This window comes from Somniosus microcephalus, chromosome 4 (assembly GCF_052327205.1).
Source record: "Somniosus microcephalus isolate GS21.2 chromosome 4, FLI_Smic_1.0, whole genome shotgun sequence".
NCBI lineage: Eukaryota > Metazoa > Chordata > Chondrichthyes > Squaliformes > Somniosidae > Somniosus > Somniosus microcephalus.
The window spans coordinates 233,324,492-233,344,550 of NC_140990.1; the positions used below are offsets into that span (position 1 = coordinate 233,324,492).

The following is a 20,059-nucleotide window of genomic DNA, read 5'->3' on the forward strand; positions in this document are numbered from 1 at the left end:
TCTGAAGTTTAAGTAGATAAGCAGTATTCAGAATACAACCCGCCTCCCCTTCACCTATGGTGGACCCTTTATCGTGCATTTTAGGGCCTCTCCATTCATGGCTTGTTATGGGATGCTGAACAAGTTGGTTCCAGTGGTGGTCTCATCTTTTCTAGCTCTCCAGCAAATAAAGGCAGAGAGTCAGGGTAGTGCAGCTTCCTTACAGTAGGTGAAGGGACCCTATTAAAATATAGCTACTGATCCTATCATTATCTGTCTAATCATAGGCAGAGAATCACCTGCAATTGTTTCTCTTCCCGTTCCTGCACCATTACCATTGGTGTCCCCCAAGGATCTATCCTCGGCACTCTATTTCTCATTTACATGCTGCCCCTCGGCGACATCATCTGAAAATACAGCATCAGTTGCCACATGTACGCTGACTACACCCAGCTCTACCTCACCACCTCTCTCGACCCCTCCACTGTATCTAAATTGTCACACTGCTTGTCTGTGACATCTAGTACTGGATGAGCAGAAATTTCCTCCAACTAAATATTGGGAAGACCCAAGCCATTGTCTTTGGTCCCCGTCACAAACTTCATTCCCTTGCCGACTCCATCCCTCTCCGAGGCTGAATCGGACTTTTCACAACCTTGATGTCATATTTGACCAAGATGAGCTACTAACCACATATCCACGCCATCATTAAGACCACCTATTTCCACCTCCGGAACATCGTCCAATTCTGTCCCTGCTTCAGCTCATCTGCTGCTGAAACGCTCATCCACGTCTTTGTTACCTCTGGACTTGACAATTCCAATGCACTCTAGGTCGGACTCCTACGTTCTACCCTACGTAAACTCGAAGTCATCCAAAACTCTGCTGCCCGTGTCCTAACTTGCACACCAAGTCCCATTCATCCATCATCACTGTGCTCGCTGACTTACATTGGCTCCCGGTTAAGCAAAGCCTCAATTTTAAAATTCGCATCCTTGTTTTCAAATCCCTCCATGGCCTCGCCCCTCCCCATCTCTAATCTCCTCCAGCCCCATAACCCTCAGATATCTACGCTCCTCTAATTCTGGCCTCTGAGCATCCCAATTTCAATCACTCCACCAATGGTGGCCTTGCCTTCAGCTGCCAAGGCCCTATGTTCTGGAATTCCCTCCCTAAACCTCTCCACCTCTCTTTCCTCCTTTAAGATGCTCCTTAAAACCTACCTCTGACCAAGTCTGACCTCATATCTCAAGTGGCTCGGTGTCAAATTTTGTTTTATTACGCTCCTGTGAAGCACCTTGGGACGTTTTACTACATTACTTTTTTTTTTTTTTTAAATTCGCTTATGGGATCTGGGCGTTGCTGGCAAGGCCAGCATTTATTGCCCATCCCTAGTTGCCCTCGAGAAGGTGGTGGCGAGTTGCCTTCTTGAACAGCTGCAGTCCGTGTGGTGAAGGTACTCCCACAGTGCAGTTAGGTAGGGAGTTCCAGGATTTTGATCCAATGACAATGAAGGATCGGCGATATACTTCTAAGTCAGGATGGTGTGGTGTTCCCATGCCGCCTGCTGCCCTTGTCCTTCTAGGTGGAAGAGGTTGTGGGTTTGGGAGGTGCTGCTGAAGAAGTGTAGCATATCAAACATGACCGAGTGTAACATATCAAAGTTTGCAGATGATACTAAGATGGGAGGGAAAGTAGTGAGAGAGGAGGACATAAAAAACCTGCAAGGGGACATAGACAGGCTAAGTAAGTGGGCAGAGACTTGGCAGATGGAATACAATACTGGAAAGTGTGAGGTTATGCACTTTGGCAGGAAAAATCATAGAGCAAGTTATTATCTTAATGGCAAGAAACTGGAAAGTACTGAAGTACAAAGGGATCTGGGGGTCCTGGTGCACGAAACTCAAAAGGTTAGTATGCAGGTGCAGCAAGTGATTAAGAAGGCCAATGGAATGTTGGCTTTCATTGCTAGGGGGATAGAATATAAAAATAGGGAGGTATTGCTTCAGTTGTACAAGGTATTGGTGAGACCGCACCTGGAATACTGCATACAGTTTTGGTGTCCATACTTAAGAAAAGACATACTTGCTCTCGAGTCAGTACAAAGAAGGTTCACTCGGTTAATCCCGGGGATGAGGGGATGGACATATGAGGAGAGGTCGAGTAGATTGGGACTCTACTCATTGGAGTTCAGAAGAATGAGAGGCGATCGTATTGAAACATATAAGATTGTGAAGGGGTTGGATCGGGTGGATGCGGGGAGGATGTTCCCGATGATGGGTGAAACTAGAACTAGGGGGCATAGTCTTAGAATAAGGGGCTGATCTTTCAAAACTGAGATGAGGAGGAACTACTTCACTCAGAGGGTGGTAGGTCCATGGAATATGCTGCCCCAAAAAGCTGTCGAAGCTACATCATTACATAAATTTAAAACAGAAATAGACAGTTTCCTAGAAGAAAAGGGAATTAAGGGCTACGGGGAGCGGGCAGGAATTTGGACATGAGTTTAGGTGCGGATCGGTCATGGCCCTGTGGGTAGCGGAGCGGGCCCAGGGGCCGTGTAGCCTGATCCTGCTCCTGTTTCGTGTGTCTAATTCTGTTAGATTCAGGAGATAGTCCTGTCATAGTGGATTGGCGGTTAGGATCAGATCAGCCATGATCTTATTGAATGGCGGAGCAGGCTCGAGGGGCCAATTGGCCTACTCCTGCTCCTATTTCTTATGTTCTTAAGCCTTGGCAAGTTGCTGCAATTCATCTTGTAGATGATACACACTGCAGCCACAGTACGCTGCTGGTGGTGAAGGGAGTGAATGTTTAAGGTGGTGGATGGGGTGCCAATCAAATGGGCTGCTTTGTCCGGGATGGTGTCGAGCTTCTTGAGTGTTGTTGGAGCTGCACACATCCAGGCAAGTGGAGAGTATTCCATCACACTCCTTACTTGTGCCTTGTAGATAGTGGAAAGGCTTTGGGGAGTCAGGAGGTGAGACACTTGCCACAGAATACCTAGCCTCTGACCTGCTCTTGTTGTCACAGTATTTATGTGGCTGGTCTAGTTAAGTTTCTGGTCAATGGTGACCCCCAGGATGTTGATGGTGGGGAATTCGGCGATGGTAATGCCATTGAATGTCATGGGGAGGTGGTTAGATTCTCGCTTGTTGGAGATAGTCATTGCCTGGCACTTCTGTGGCGCGAATGTTACCTGCCACTTATCAGCTCAAGCCTGAACGTCATCCAGGTCTTGTTGCATGCGGGCATGGACTGCTTCATTATCTGAGGAGTTGTGAATGGTGCTGATCACGGCGCAATCATCAGTGAACATCCCCATTTCTGACCTTATGTTGGAGGGAAGGTCATCGATAAAGCAGCTGAAGATGGTTGAGCCGAGAACACTGCCCCGAGGAACTCCTGCAGGGATGTCCTAGGTCTGTGATGATTGACCTTCAATCACCACAACCAACTTCTTTTGTGCTAGGTATGACTCCAGCCAGTGGAGCGTTTTCCCCAATTCCCATTGACTTCAGTTTTACTAGGGCTCCTTGATACCACTCGGTCAAATGCTGCCTTGATGTCAAGGGTAGTCACTCTCACCTCACCTCTGGAATTCAGCTCCTTTTTCCATGTTTGGACCAAGGCTGTAATGAGGTCGGGAGCCGAGTGGTCCTGGCAGAATCCAAACTGGACATCAGTGAGCAGATTATTGGTAAGTGCCGCTTGATAGCACTGTCGATGACACCTTCCATCACTTTGCTGATGATTGAGTGTAGACTGATGGGGCGGTAATTGGCCGGGTTGGATTTGTCCTGCTTTTTGTGGACAGGACATACCCGGGCAGTTTTCCACATTGTCGTAGATGCCAGTTTTGTAGCTGTACTGGAACAGCTTGGCTAGAGGCGCGGCTAGTTCTGCAGCACAAGTCTTCAGCACGACAGCCAGGATGTTGTCGGGGTCCATAGCCTTTGCTATATCCAGTGCGCTCAGCCGTTTCTTGATATCATGTGGAGTGAATCGAATTGGCTGAAGATTGGCTTCTGTGATGGTGGGGACCTCGGGAGTAGACCGATATGGATCATCCACTCGGCACTTCTGGCTGAAGATGGTTGCAAACGTTTCAGCCTTGTCTTCTGCACTCATGCTGGGCTCCACCATCATTGAGGATGGGGATATTCATGGAGCCTACTCCTGGCGCTTTATAAATACAAGTTGTGGTTTCATAAAAATTAAACTGATCCTGTGCAAAAGTGCCTCCGCTGGTTGACTACATAGCAGCATTATGGAGAGGAGTTTAACTTGAGGAACTGCATGCAGAGACCTGTGGCCCACCACTTCACAGTGCAGTATCCCTGTGAGTGGACCTCAATTAACAGACTGGTAGAGATTAATACTTTAAAAAATGTTTAAACTTTTTTTTACTTCAAAATAACTAGAAAGTTAGCTCAGCTAACTTGATGCTTTTTTGACATGGTAGACAACAAAAATGCAATAGATATTGCATACTTGGATTTTTTTCCATCCCAGTGCATCCAACCTGCAGCCCATGAGCACTGGCACACCAAACCTCGATGGCCCAGTAATGTGCTCCTATTTACACTTATCTTATTCGTTGGTTTGTCTTGTTTGAAATTTGTGAGCTTTTAGGTGTGGAAAGGGTTGTTCTTGCTTCACTGGTGGATAAATCCAAAACCACATCGAGATTTGTTCATAACAGCAACTTCAGGTATATGCAAGTAATGGGAACATTAGTAAAACATTATCCACGGCCCCAAAGGCTCCATGGAATGTATCTTTGTGGCACACAAACACTTGGACAACTTTTCAGTAGGTGAACACTTAGCAACAGATCAAGCATTAAATATACAATGATTTAAATACACACACTGGTGAAAGCAAAAGAATAAATCTATGAAACTGTCACCTGGTGCTCTGCTGCACCTGGAGAAAAGTAAGGCACTGGCTTCCATTAGGAGAGGTAAAGCACAAATCAAGGGATTTCAATTTGTTGGTGCACTGTGAACAGTTTTGGTCACCTGATCATAGGAAGGATGTTCTGTTTGAGAAGGTAGAGAGGCAAGCGACCAATGTTCCTCCTAAAGTGAACGGCGGCGCACCGATCGCAAGGTCCTGCGCAGGCCGGTCACCAGCGCTGCCGCAGCAACTATAAAGGGCTCGCGCAAGGAAAAAGAATTCGAGGGAACATTGCAAGCGACCAAAACATTTTTGTCGTCTCAATAGTACACTTCCACAGTGCTGCTCACCCTCCAGTAACTCAGACTTGCACACAGGCGGCTCAGGGCATAGGGTCACTTCTCACTGAATTAAGCAGCAGTGGCGTTCGGCAGCACTGCTCACCTTCATGGCATGAGGAAGGCACTAGAAAGGTGCCCTCAATATTGCCCACTTCTCTGTTCCCTGGTCAGAAAGCTGCAACTGATGGGCAAACCATTTTGATGGTCGAAAACATCCAAAATTAAAACAAAATCTTTCCCTTTCAATATTGCTACCTGGAATGTTCGAACACTTTGGACGGTGATTCCAGAGAGACAAACAGAAAATGTAGAGCTGCGCTGATTGCCAGAGAACTGAACAGATATAAAATAGACATTGCAGCATTAAGCAAAATTCACCACGCCAAAAAATTGGCCAAGTAATGAAAACTGGTGCTGGTTTTACCACCTTCTGGAGTGGCCGGCCCAAAGAGGAACGCTGTGAGACCAGTGTTGGTTTTTCTATTGCCCAGTATTGCAGACAAACTTGAGAACTTTCCCAAAGTATCAATGACCATGCGATGACACAAAGATTGCCTCCATAGTCAGCGCCTATGCACTAGCCATGATCAACCCCGACAAGATCAAAAACAAATTCTATGAAGATCTAGACCACTATCTCTCAAGTACCCAAGAATGACAATCACCCTGGGTGATTTCAACGCTTGTGTCGGTTCAGACCATCAAACCTGGTGGGGCATCACTGGCAAACATGGCTTTGGAAATTACAGCAGTGGCCTTCTGCTCCTAAGCAACTGTGCTGAACACAGTTTTATCACCAACACCATCTTCCGGTCATTTAGCTGATCTCAATATGGTAAAGCATTTGGTTCTGATGCTATTCCAGCTGAGATATACAAAGCTGGTGGCAACTACTTAGTTAAATGCCTCAACAAACTATTTCAACCCATGTGGTGCTCAGAAAAGATACCTCAGGAGTTCAAAGATGCTTCAATTGCCCACTCTACAATGGGAAGGAAAATTGCTTTAATCATTGGGGAATCTCTTTAGTTGTCATTGCTGGAAAGATCCTTGTAATAGTGATGCTTATTTGACACATTAGCAGGTCCATTAGGATTTTTTTCAGCAATGTGGGTCAGAGGCACAACTGATATGACCTTCGCAGCCAGGCAGCTCCTAGAAAGAGAGCACGCAAAATGTAGACCGTTACTGTTTCTTTGTTGACTTGGCAAAGGCATTCGACACTGTCAGTAGAGGAGTTCTCTGGAAAATCCTCTCCCAGTTTGGGTGTCTAGACAAATTCATTGAAATGGTCAAACAATTCCATGACAGCATGATGGCTAGAGTAGTGGAAGATTGGGACAATTCAATTTCCTTCCTAGTTACAGATGGTGTTACACAAGGATGCGTCCTTGCACCATCACTCCAGCCTTTTGTTTGCTGCTATGCTTTCAATAATCTCAAAATCAGAGTCAAGATCAGATTCAAGACAAATGGGCAGCTCTTCAAATAATCATGAACCACCTTGCAACAGCTTGCCTGCAATTTGGCATGACTATCAGTCTTAAGACGGCAATGGTACTCTTTCAAACAGCCTCAGGCAAGGGTTACACGCCACCTATCATGGCAATCGATGGTTCAGGCTATGGACAGATTCACCTACCTAGGTAGCATCGTCTAGAGAAGTCCATATTGATACAGATGTATCCTGCAGAATCACCAAAGCCAGCCTAGCATTTGCAAACTTTGCAAGTGCCTCTGGGTTAAGAGGGGCCTCAGCCTGCAGACCAAGCTCGAAGTATACAGGCCGGCTTTCTGAAGAGCCTGCTTTATGCCTGCGAGAAGCACGCCACGTAAAAGAAATCTAATCACTTTCGCCTAAGCTGCCTGAGGTGACTAATGAAGATAAGATGGTGCTCTGATCAAGAAGGCAAGGCTACGCTGGTCAGGCCATGTGGTACGAACGTCTGATGAACAAATCCCAAAGATATTTTCTGGTCCATTGACAACTCTGGTGCGATCTCATGGTGGACAGCGAGAGATATAAAGATTGCTTAAATTTAACTCAGTGAAAAATAAATGTACATAATTGGGAACAACTTGCTCAAGATAAGAAAGCATGATGAAAAATTACCCATGAAGGCACCTCCTACAATGAGGCCTGTGGCATTGCTGATGCTGAATGTAAATGCCAGCTAAGGAGGTCTTGACTGGAAAATCAAAACAAGGGAATGTTTGTCTACAGTCAATTCAAAAAGAAATAAATTAGGAACTACCAGATCCAATATAAAATAAAATGCACCATCGTGCCCTTGTACAAGACCCTGGTTAGGCCCCATCGAGAATACTGTGTCCAGTTCTGGTCCTCTCACATTATAGGGATGTATAGAGGCTCTGGAAAAGGTTCAGATTTGGACCACTAGATTAATACCTTGGTTAAAACCCTTAGTTATCACAATAGGTTCAGGGAGCTAGATCCTTTTAACTCTAGTGAAGCAGACTTCGGGGAGACGTGATTGAAGTATTTAAAACAAAGATGGGACTAGGCTGCGTACATGTGAACAGATTATTTGCAAAGTTAGGGAGAATGAGGTGTCGTGCATGTAAGTTACGTAAGCATAGACCTAGGCTAGAGGCCAGGTTTGTCTTTTCAGAGGGTCACTCACCTCTGGAACAAGTTGCCATCTTGTACAATGGATGTGGATTCCCTTCAAACATTCAAAAGGGAGCTGGATGAGGCTGACATCACTGTGTACAAAAAGGTAGGTGGGGGTGTTGGGTAATGTGCTTTGTGGTCACTTATCTCCTGGAACTTGTTTTTAATTGCCTTCAGAAGTGGAAAGGAATTTCCCAGAATATTTTTTTAAACCCTGAATTGACCTAGGATTTTTTGATGTATTTTCTTGCCTCTCCTAGGAGATTACATGGCTGCTACTGGGTAGTGAGCACAGGGGGGCGGGGGGGTTCGTGCTGTCTAGTCATGGCTAGATGGAACAGACTCAATGGACCAGCTGGTCTTTTTCATGTTTGTTTGTTTGGAACATTAAAGTTGACCAAATCAAGCATCATTGCATAAAGTTCCCTGAAGCTAAAACATAAAAGTTTAAGAATTCCTAATTCAAGGTTCATGTATATAAATTTAGTGTATATTAAAGTATATACAGCTTAATAAAAATTATCAATTGAAACACGCGCCAACTTGAAAGAACCACATTTGAACTACAGTAACCAAGGGCACAAAAATAAAACAAGTCGTCAGAATTTTAGAAAATAAATTTATTGATATGAACAACGTCTCTAATTTTTATTGGGCCATGCGGACCCTTTAAGGGGCTGCGTGACCCATTCAAACTACCACGCATGCGTGGTTTTTTGCATTTTGAAGCCAGCAAGCAGCCTGCGTGAGACCTCGAACCAACAATCACCACCTTTTCCGTAATTCCCTCCAGACTAGCTGCTCACTCACAAACATTCAAGACCTTATTGTGAATCACTGTATTGACATTGCCTGAAACTTGGCTAAATGGAGGGTGACACCTTGTCTCTTAGCCGTCTCCCCACCCAGCTATACTTTCCACCACCCACCCTGATCAAATTGCTGCTGTGGCAACTTGGCCCATGTCAGTGTCACACTTTGTATTTTCACCCTACTCTTCCGGTACCTTAAATTTCTTCAAGCACTTCACGTCTTCAAAATCTTTGTTGTCTATTGCCCCAAGCCCTAAAATATTCCATCAGCTTCTGCAATGAGTGGCTTACCCACAGTGATTTCAACTCAATCTCAGCTCTCTTTCCTATGAATTCGCTGCCCTCCCTCAAAACTCAACCATACCATCGCCCACGGCTTCTCTACTCTATGATCTTGATTACTGACAAGGCCATCTTTGACTACTTCCTTGTATCTCTCAGTGCCTACAACCCCAAACCTCCCTTCCAACCAATCCACAACTACCCCTGGAAAACAATCACCCCACATCACTTACAACTGCAATTTAAAACTCAAGTGCCTAACCTTGGGTCTCCATTCACCATGATAACTCTGTGGCTCAATCTCACCACCACTGATGCATTTGTCTCCAGCAAAACCATCCCATCTGTTCCTGTGGTACGGCCCCATCTGTGCTCCCTCAAATCCAGGGGGACGCAGACTTAAATCAGCACCAAACCAGCCCTAACCAAAGTCACAAATGACATTCTGTGACGTGGCACCTTATTCATCCTCAACCTCTCTGCAGCCTTTGACACAGTTAACTACACCATCCTCCTTCAACACCACTCCTTTGATGTCCAACTCGGAAATACTACTCTCACTTGGTTCTACTTTTGTCTATCAGATTGGAACCATAGTCTCCAGCAATTACTTCTCTTTTCACCCTGTGCTGTTACCTTGGAAATATCTGAAAGATTCATCCTTGGCCCCTTCCTCTTCATCATCTACATGTTGCCCTCTGACAATATCATCTAGACATAGAGTCAGGTTTCATATGCATAGTGATGACACTCACCTCTACACCACATCTCTCAACCTCCCCACTGCTTCTGCTTGTCTGACATCCAGTCTCAGATGAGCTGCAATTTTCTCCAGCTAAACTTTAGGAAGACCAAAGCCATCATGTTTTGCCACACCACAAACTTCATATCCTTGCCACCAACTCCACCCCCATCCCCAGCGATCACCTCAGGCTGAACCAGACTATTTGCACTCAACATCCTATCTGAAGCCTAGCTGAGCTTCCAAACCTCACATCCCCTCCATCACAAAGACATCCAACGTCCCCTCTGTAATCTCACCCTCCATTTGTCCTCATTCATACCTTTGTCACTTCCAGACTCAATTATTCCAATACTGCTTGGGCCAGCCGCAGTAAACCTCAGCTCACCCAAAACTCTGCCTCCTGCATCCCATCCTGAACTAAGTCCCCACTCATCCATCACCCTGTCCTAACTGCATTGTCTCCCAGTTAACATCTCAAATTAAAAGTTTTCATTCTTGAGTTTAAAGGCATCAGTGACTAAGGTGACATCAGGGAAAAATAGAAATAAGTCAAAAGCTAAAGGCACTACATCTGAATGCATGAAGCATTCGCAACAAAATAGATGAATTAATAGCGCAGATCAAAATTAATAGGTTTGATTTAATAGCCATTATGGAGACGTGGTTGCAAAGTGGCCAAGGTTGGGAACTAAATATTCCAGGATACTTAACTTTTAGAAGAGATAGGCAAAATGGAAAAGGAGGAGGTGTAGCCCTGATAATAAAGGATGGGATAAAGACAGTAGAGAGAAAGGATCTCAGCTCGGAAAATCAAGAAGTAGAATCAGTTTGGGTGGAGCTAAGAAACAGCAAGGGGCAGAAAACATTGGTGGGAGTTGTTTATAGGCCCCCAGACAGTAGTTGTAATGTAGGGCACAGTACAAATCAGGAAATTAGAGGCGCATGTAACAAGGGTAATACAGTAATCATGGGGGACTTTAATCTACATATAGAATGGGCAAACCAAATGTGCAGTAATAGTGTGGAGGACAAATTCATGGAATGTATGCAAGATAGTTTTCTAGATCAGTACGTTGAAGAACCAACTAGGGAGCAGGCTATTTTAGATCTAGTATTGTACAATGAGAAAGGGTTAATAACTTTGCAGTAAAGTGGCCTTTAGGGAAGAGTGACCAAAATACGATAGAATTTTATAGAGTTTGAAAGTGATTTAGTTAAATCCGAAACTAGGGTCTTAAATCTAAACGAAGCAAACTACATAGTTATGAGGGGCGAGTTGGCTAAGGTAGATTGGGAAACTACATTAACAGGTATGATGGTAAAGAAGCAATGGCTAGCATTTAAAGAATACATAATTTACAAATATACATTCCTTTAAACCACAAAAACCCCACAGGAAAAGTGGACCAAACGTGGCTAACAAGAGAAATTAAAGATAGTATTAAATCAAAGGAAGAGGCTTATAATGTTGCCAAAGAGAGTAATAAGCTGGAGGATTTTAGAATTCAGCAAAGGAGGACCAAGAAATTGATAAAGGGAAAATAGAATGAGAGTAAACTCGCAAGAGACAAAAACAGACTGTAAAAGCTTCTATAGGTATGTAAAAAGGAAAAGATTAGCGAAAGTAAATATGGGTCCCTTACAGGCTGAGATAGGAAAAATTATAATGGGGAATAAGGAAATGGCAGAGAAATTAAATACTTTGTGTCTGTCTTCATGGAAGACGCAAAAAACTTCCCGGAAATAGTGGAGAACCAAGGGTCTAGCGAGAATGAGGAAATGAAAGCCATTAGCAGGAGTAAAAAAAAGATAGTACTGGAGAAATTAATGTGACTGAAAGCCGATAAATGTCCTGGACCGGATTGATGGCCTGCATCCTAGGGTTTTGAGAGAGGTGGCTATAGAGATAGTGGATGCATTGGTTGTCATTTTCCAAAATTCCATAGATTCTAGAACAGTTCCTGCAGATTGGAAAGTAGCAAATGTAACCCCACTATTTAAGAAAGGAGTCGTCAAGTGTATGGGAACAGGCAGAAAAATGGCGTTGAGGCCAAGATCAGATCAGCCATGATCTTACTGAATGGCGGAGCAGGCTCGAGGGTCCAAATGAACTACTCCTGCTCCTAGTTCTTATGTTCTTACGAGGGAGAGAGAAAACAGGGAACTACAGACCAGCTACCCTGACATCAGTAGTAGGGAAAATGCTAGAATCTATTATTAAGGATGTGGTAACAGGGCACTTGGAAAATAATAGGAGTGAGCAGAGTCAACACGGATTTATGAAAGGGAAATCATGTTGAGGTTGTAACAGTAGAACAGATATGGGGGAATCAGTGGATGTGGTGTATTTGGATTTTCAGAAGGCATTCGATAAGGTGCCACACAAGAGGCTGGGAATTCTGCGGCGAGTGTCTCACCTCCTGACTCCCCAAAGCCTTTCCACCATCTACAAGGCACAAGTCAGGAGTGTGATGCAATACCCTCCACTTGCCTGGATGAGTGCAGCTCCAACAACACTCAAGAAGCTCGACACCATTCAGGATAAAGCAGCCCGCTTGATTGGCACTCCATCCACCACCTTCAACATTCACTCCCTCCACCACCGGCGCACTGTGGCTGCAGTGTGTACCATCTACAAGATGCACTGCAGCAACTCGCCAAAGCTCCTCCAACAGCACCTTCCAAACCCGCGACCTCTACCACTTAGAAGGACAAGGGCAGCAGACGCATGGGAACATCACCACCTACAAGTTCCCCTCCAAGCCACACACCATCCTGACTTGGACCTGTATCACCATTCCTTCACTGTCACTGGGCCAAAATCCTGGAACTCCCTTCCTAACAGCATTGTGGGTGTACCTGCACCATATGGACTGCAGCGGTTCAAGGCGGCGGCTCACCACCATCTTCTCAAGGGCAATTAGGGATGGGCACTAAATGCAGGCCTAGCCAGCGATGCCCACATCCCATCAATGAATAATTTTTTTTTTTTTTTTAATAAAAATAGAGCTCATGGGATTGGGAGTAATATACAGTACTAGCATGAATTGAGGATTGGTTAACGGACAGAGTAGGAATAAACGGGTCATTTTCGGCTGGCAGGCTGTAACTGGTGGGGTACTGCAAGGATCAGTGCTTGGGCCTCAGCTATTCACACTCTACATCAATGATTTGGATGAGGGGACCAAACGTAATACATCCAAGTTTGCTGATGATACAAAGCTGGGTGGGAATGTAAGTTGTGAGGAGGATGCAAAGAGGCCTCAAGGGGATACAGACCCCCAAACAGTAATGCTAAGGTTGGGGATGGCATTAAACAGGAAATTAGAGACACGTGCAATAAGGGCACAGCAGTTATCATGGGTGACTTTAATCTACATAGAGATTGGGCTAACCAAATTAGTAACAATACTGTGGAGGAGGAATTCCTGGAGTGTATACGGGATGGTTTCTTGGACCAATATGTCGAGGAACCAACTAGAGATCAGGCCATCTTAGACTGGGTATTATGTAACGAGAAAGGATTAATTAGCAATCTTGTTGTGCGAGTCCCCTTGGGGTGGAGCGATCATAATATGATCAAATCCTTCATTAAGATGGAGAGTGAGGTATTTGACTCAGAGACTAGGGTCCTGAATTTAAATAAAGGAAACTATGATGGTATGAGGCACGAGTTGGGTAGGATGGATTGGGGAATGTTACTTAAAGGGTTGACGGTGGATAGGCAATGGCAAACATTTAAAGATCGCATGGGTGAACTACAGAATTTGTTCATCCCTGCTTGGCATAAAAATAAAACAAAAAAGGTGACTCAACCGTGGCTAACGAGGGAAATTAGGGATAGCATAACATCCAAAGAGAGGACATATAAATTGGCCAGAAAAAGCAGCAAACCTGAGGATTGGGAGCATTTTAGGATCCAGCAAAGGAGGACAAAGGGATTAATTAAAAGGGAGAAAATAGAGTATGAGTGTAAGCTTGCAGAGAACATAAAAACTGACTGTAAAAGCTTCTATAGATATGTGAAGAGAAAAAGATTGGTGAAGTCAAGCATAGGTCCCTTGCAGTCAGAATCAGGGGAATTTATAATGGGGAACAAAGAAATGGCTGACCAATTAAATACATACTTTGGTTCTGTCTTCACAAAAGGAGGACACAAATAACCTCCCAGAGATGTCGGGGAACATAGGGTCTAATGAGAGGGAGGAACTGAATGAAATCAGTATTTGTAGGGAAATGGTGTTAGGGAAATTGATGGGATTGAAGGCTGATAAATCCCCAGGGCCTGATAATCTACATCCCAGGGTACTTAAGGAAGTGGCCCTAGAAATAGTAGATGCATTGCTGGTCATCTTCCAAAATCCTATAGACTCTGGAACAGTTCCCATGGATTGGAGGGTAGCTAATGTTACCCCACTATTAAAAAAGGTGGTAGAGAAAACGGGGAATTATAGACCGGTAAGTCTGACATCGGTAGTGGGGAAAATGCTAGAGTCCATTATAAAAGATGTAATAGCAGAGCACTTGGAAAACAATGACAGGATCGGACAAAGTCAACATGGATTTACAAAAGGTAAATCGTGCTTGACTAATCTACTGGAATTTTTTGAGAATGTAACTGGTAGAATAGATAAGGGAGAACCAGTGAATGTGGTGTATTTGGACTTTCAGAAGGCTTTTGATAAGGTCCCGCATAAGAGATAGCTTGTAAAGTTAAAGCACATGGTATTGGGGGCAAGGTAGTGCCTTGGATAGAGAACTGGTTGGCAGACAGGAAGCAGAGTTGGAATAAACAGGTGTTTTTCCGAGTGGCAGGCAGTGACTAGTAGGGTACCGCAGGGATCGGTCCTAGGACACCAGCTATTCGCAATATATAATAATGATCTAGACGAGGGAAGTAGATGTAATATCTCCACGTTTGCAGACGACACAAAGCTAGGTGGGCGTGTGTGCTGTGAGGAGGATGGCGAGAAAATATGATTTGGACAGGTTGGGTGATTGGGCAGATGCAGTATAATGTGGATAAATGCGAGGTTATCCACTTTGGTGGCAAAAACAGGAAGGCAGATTATTTGAACGGCAATAGATTGGGAGAAGGGGAAGTGCAACGAGACCTGGGTGTCCTTGCGCACCAGTCGCTGAAGGTAAGCATGCAGGTGCAGCAGGCGTTTAAGAAGGCAAATGGTATGTTGGCCTTCGGAGCGAGCGGATTCAAGTACAGGAACAAGGATGTCTTGCTGCAGTTGTACAGGGCCTTGGTGAGACCACATCTTGAGTAGTGTGTGCAGTTTTGGTCGCCTTATCTGAGGAAGGATGTTCTTGCCATGGAGGGAGTGCAGCGAAGATTCACCAGACTGATACCTGGGATGGCAGGAATGACGTATGAGGAGAGATTGGGTCGATTGGGCTTATACTCGCTGGAGTTTAGAAGGAGAGGGGATCTCATTGAAACTTTTAAAATTCTAACAGGACTAGACAGACTAGATGCAGGAAGGATGTTCCCGATGGTGGGGGAGTCCAGAACCAGGGGTCACGGTCTAAAGATAAGGGGTAAGCCATTTAGGACAGAGATCAGGAGGAATTTCTTCACCCAGAGAGTGGTGAACCTGTGGAATTCTTTACCACAGAAGGCAGTTGAGGCCAATTCGTTAAATATATTCAAGGAGTTAGATATATTTCTTAAGGCTAAAGGCATCAAGAGATATGGGGAGAAGGCAGGGACGGGGTACTGAGTTTGGATGATCAGTCATGATCTCATTGAATGGCGGAGCAGGCTTGAGGGGCTGAATGGCCTACTCCTGCTCCTATCTTCTATGTTTCTATGTAAATGAGTGGGCAAGAACATGGCAAATGGTATATAATGTGGAGAAATGTGAAGTTACGCACTTTGGTAGGAAAAATAGAAAAGCAGAGTATTTTTTTTAAATGGCGAGAGATAGGGAAATGTTGATGCTCAATGTTGAGGGACCTGGGTGTCCTTGTAGACAAATCACAAAGTTAACATGCAGGTACAGCAAGCAATTAGGAAAGCAAATGGTATGTTGGCCTTTATTACAAGAGGATTTGAGCATAAGAGTAAAGGCGTCTTACTGCAATTATATAGGGCCCTAGTGAGACCACACCTGGAGTATTGTGCACAGTTTTGGTCTCCTTACCTAAGGAAGGATATACTTGCCATAGAGGGAGTGCAACGAAGGTTCACCAGACTGATTCCTGGGATGGGGGATTGCCCCAAGAGATTGAGTAGACTAGGCCAATATTCTCTAGAGTTTAGAAGAATGAAGGGTGATCTCATTAAAATATACAGAATACTTACAGGGCTTGACAGGGTAGATGCAGGGAGGATGTTTCCCCTGGCTGGGGAGTCCAGAACCAGGGGTTACAGTCTCAGAATAAGGGGTCGGCCATTTAGGACTGAGATGAGGAGATATTGTGTCACTCAGAGGGTGGTAAATCTTTGGAATTCTCTACCCCAGAGGGATGTGAAGGCTCAGTCATCGAGTCTATTCAAGACAGAGATTGATAGATTTTTGGATATTAAGGGAATCAGGGGATATGGGGATAGTGCAGGAAAGTGGATTTTAGGTAGAAGATCAGCCATGATCTTATTGAATGGCAGAGCAGGCTCAAGGGACCAAATCGTCTACTCCTGCTCCTATTTCTTACATAGAAACATAGAAGATAGGAGCAGGAGTAGGCCATTCGCCCCCTTGAGCCTGTTCCGCCATTCAATGAGATTATGGCTGATCATCCAAACTCAGTACCCTGTCCCTGCCTTCTCCCTTGATCCCTTTAGCCTTAAGCTATGTATCTAACTCCTTCTTGAATATATTTAATGAATTGGCCTTAACTGCCTTCTGTGGTAGAGAATTCCACAGGTTCACCACTCTCTGGGTGAAGAAATTCCTCCTCATCTGTCCTAAATGGCTTACCCCTTATCCTTAGACGGTGACACCTGGTCCTGGACTCCCCGGCCATCGGGAACATCCTTCCTGCATCTAGTCTGTCTAGTCCTGTTAGAATTTTATAAGTTTCAATGAGATACCCTCTCATTCTTCTAAACTCCAGCAAGTACAAGCCCAATCGACCCAATCTTGCCTCATACGTCATTCCTGCCATCCCAGGTATCAGCCTGGTGAATCTTCGCTGCACTCCCTCCATGGCAAGAACATCCTTCCTCAGGTAAGGCGACCAAAACTGCACACAATACTCAAGGTGTGGTCTCACCAAGGCCCTGTACAACTGCAGCAAGACGTCCTTGTTCCTGTACTCAAACCCTCTTGCTACAAAGGTCAACATACCATTTGCCTTCTTAACCGCCTGCTGCATGCACCTGCATGCTTATCTTCAGTGACTGGTGCACAAGGACACCCAGGTCTCGTTACATTTCCCCTTCTCCCAATCTATTGCCGTTCAGATAATAATCTGCCGTCCTGTTTTTGCCACCAAAGTGGATAGCCTCGCATTTATCCACATTATACTGCATCTGCCATGCATCTGCCCAATCACCCAACCTGTCCAAATCATACTGGAGTTTCTTGGCATCCTCCTCACAGCACACACGCCCACCCAGCTTTGTGTCGTCTGCAAACTTGGAGATATTACATCTACTTCCCTCGTCTAGATCAGAGGTTGCTGTGCAGAAATTGGCTGCCGTGTTTCCTACATTATAACAGTGACTACATTTCAAAAGTATTTCGTTGACTACAAGCGTTTGGGACATCCTGAGGTTGTGAAAGGCGCTATATAAATGTAAGTGTTACTTTAGCCCCTCAGGAATGCTGCTTCTTTAAGCAGTAGCTCTAATTTCACTACCGCCCCGTCTTGTATATAAAAGATAAATAGGAATTATTTCAGAATTAACATATCTCATAAAAACATGTGCCATTAAAGCAGTCATACTCTTTGAGGCAAAAACGTTAACGCTGCACTGATTCGACAGCCAACGAGCCAAATAAGCGCAGATTGGGCGCTGCCATTTTGTGTGCAACCAGCTTGAGCAATTAGATTTATTACTTATTACAAGCCGCGTGTTAACTGCGGGGATAGGGGACGTTTTTCCATTCAGCGACAGGGTGAACTGACGGTTTGGTTCCTGATCACACGGCCGCCGTATCAGCCGCCTCCTGCCGGCGGTGCGTGGAGTAGCGGTCCCTCCGGTCAGAGATTCCAGCTCTCGGACCCTGGGCCCACACACCAGACAACGAGGTTATTAAACTCAGCACAGTGGGGGCCGGAGACTCAAACAGGAACTGCCCCGTCCGGCAACAGGGTTCTCCGCCGCCCCTGCGCCTCGGGTAGCGGTCGGGCCGGAGGGGAGGGCAACGTCCGCCGGCCGTGCTGGGCCTGTCCCGCGTTGAATGGAGTGCAGGCCGGCCGGTCGGTGCGCTGTGCACCTCCTGACGGCTGCTGTCCACTCACCTCGATGACCTTCTCTTTCTTTTTCTGATCGTTTTTTTTGCTGGGCTGGCTGGACGTTTTCTTGGGGGGCATGTCACTATGTTTCACCGAGCCTCCGCACTCTCGCTACCGGGAGTCGAGGATCCGTTCGCCGTAGGCCGCGACACTGTAAGGGAGTGACTGCTGCGCATGCGCTTAAGCGCGCGGGGCGTTGTGGGTAACGCCGGCTCGGCGCGGAAACCCAGGCAACAATAATGGGGGGCGGGGCGGGGCCGGGCCAGCCCGTGCGGAGCGTTGGGGGCGAGGCCGGGTGAGGGGCCCGTGAAGCGGAGGGGGCGGGGCCCGTGAAGTGGAGCACTCCGCCCAGCCCCGCTGAGAGCAAACACTCCGCACTCGCTGTCTTTCATTCTGCCAGCGCAATTCACACTCCATCTAGAGCCATCTGATACCTGGGATGGCAGGAATGACGTATGAGGAGAGATTGTGTCGATTGGGCTTATACTCACTGGAGTTTAGAAGATTGAGAGGGGATCTCATCGAAACCTATAAAATTCTGTCAGGCCTGGACAGACTAGATGCAGGAAGGATGTTTCTGATGGCAGGGGAGTCCAGAACCAGGGGTCATAGTCTAAGGATAAGGGGTAAGCCATTTAGGACTGAAATGAGGAGGAATTTCTTCACCCAGAGAGTGGTGAACCTGTGGAATTCTCTGCCACAGAGGGCGGTGGAGGCCAGTTCATTAAATATATTCAAGAAAGAGTTGGATATATTTCTTAAGGCTAAAGGGATATGGGGAGAAGGCAGGGACAGGGTACTGAATTTGGATGATCAGCCATGATCTCATTGAATGGCGGAGCAGGCTCGAAGGGCCGAATGGCCTACCTCCTATCTTCTATGTTTCTTAACCTGTCCCATTACCATCTCTTAAATAACAACAGAAAATGCTGGAAAAACTCAGCAGGCCAGGCAACATCCACGGAGAAAAAATAGAGTCGATGTTTCGGGTCTAACCCTTTTTCAAAACCGACCCGAAACGTCAACTCTATTTTCTCTCCACGGATGTTGCCTGGCCTGCTGAGTTTTTCCAGCATTTTCTGTTGTTATTTTGGATTTCCAGCATCTGCAGTATTTTGCTACCATCTCCTCTTGCCTTGAATATCTCTTAATGCCTCTTTTCTTCTCCTGCCTTCCATCCTATCACAGACCTTTTGTTCTTTCATCCCCTCCCCTATTTCCCAGCCTCTAAACTTGCTTTAAAATCTGTTCCTTTTCCTGCTTGTTTCCAGTTCTGACAAAAGGTCTTCGACCTGAAACGTTGACTCTGTTTCTCTCTCCACGGATGCTGCCTGGCCTGCTGAGTTTTTCCAGCATTTTCTGTTGTTATCTCGCTCATTCTTTGTCGGCGAGTTTTCACAGCAGCACTTGATTCGTCAGGCTGTAGCGTGTCTCTGCGAGCTTTATTCGGAAACGGCAGAGACTTGAGTACAAAAAAATCTGGGCTGACTCTCCGGTGCAGTACTAAGGGAGTGCTGCACTGTTGGAGATGCCGTCTTTGGGATAAGATGTTAAACCAAGTCTCCTTCTCTCTTAGGTGGACATAAAAGATCTCATGGCACTATTTTGAAGAACAGCAGGGGAGTTCTCCACCTGTCCTGGTCAATATTTATCTCTCAATCAACATCACTGAAGCAGATTATCTGGTCATATTGCTGTTTGTGGGAGCTTGCTGTGCACAAATTGGCTGATGCGTTTCCTACAATATAACAGACTACGCTTCAAAAGTAGTTCATTGGCTGTCATAGATAGAATTTCATAGAAGATAGGAGCAGGAGTAGGCCATTCGGCCCCTCGAGCCTGCTCCGCCATTCAATGCGATCATGGCTGATCATCCAAGTTCAGTACCCGGTCCCTGCTTTCTCCCCATACCCCTTGATCCCTTTAGCCTTAAGAAATATATCCAACT

The 20,059-nt window shown here is 45.6% G+C and overlaps 1 protein-coding gene across 1 annotated transcript in view; it reads right to left on the minus strand.

Moving 5' to 3' along the window:
* zc3h15 (zinc finger CCCH-type containing 15) overlaps positions 1-18,319 on the minus strand; it is a 54,024-nt gene extending 35,705 nt beyond the window's left edge. Inside the window, exon 1 of the mRNA XM_085985923.1 lies at positions 18,118-18,319. Within this exon, the coding sequence (XP_085842049.1) occupies positions 18,118-18,189 (72 nt within the window). The 5' untranslated portion in view covers positions 18,190-18,319. The remainder of the gene's footprint in view (positions 1-18,117) is intronic.
* Positions 18,320-20,059: the final 1,740 nt, after the last annotated feature.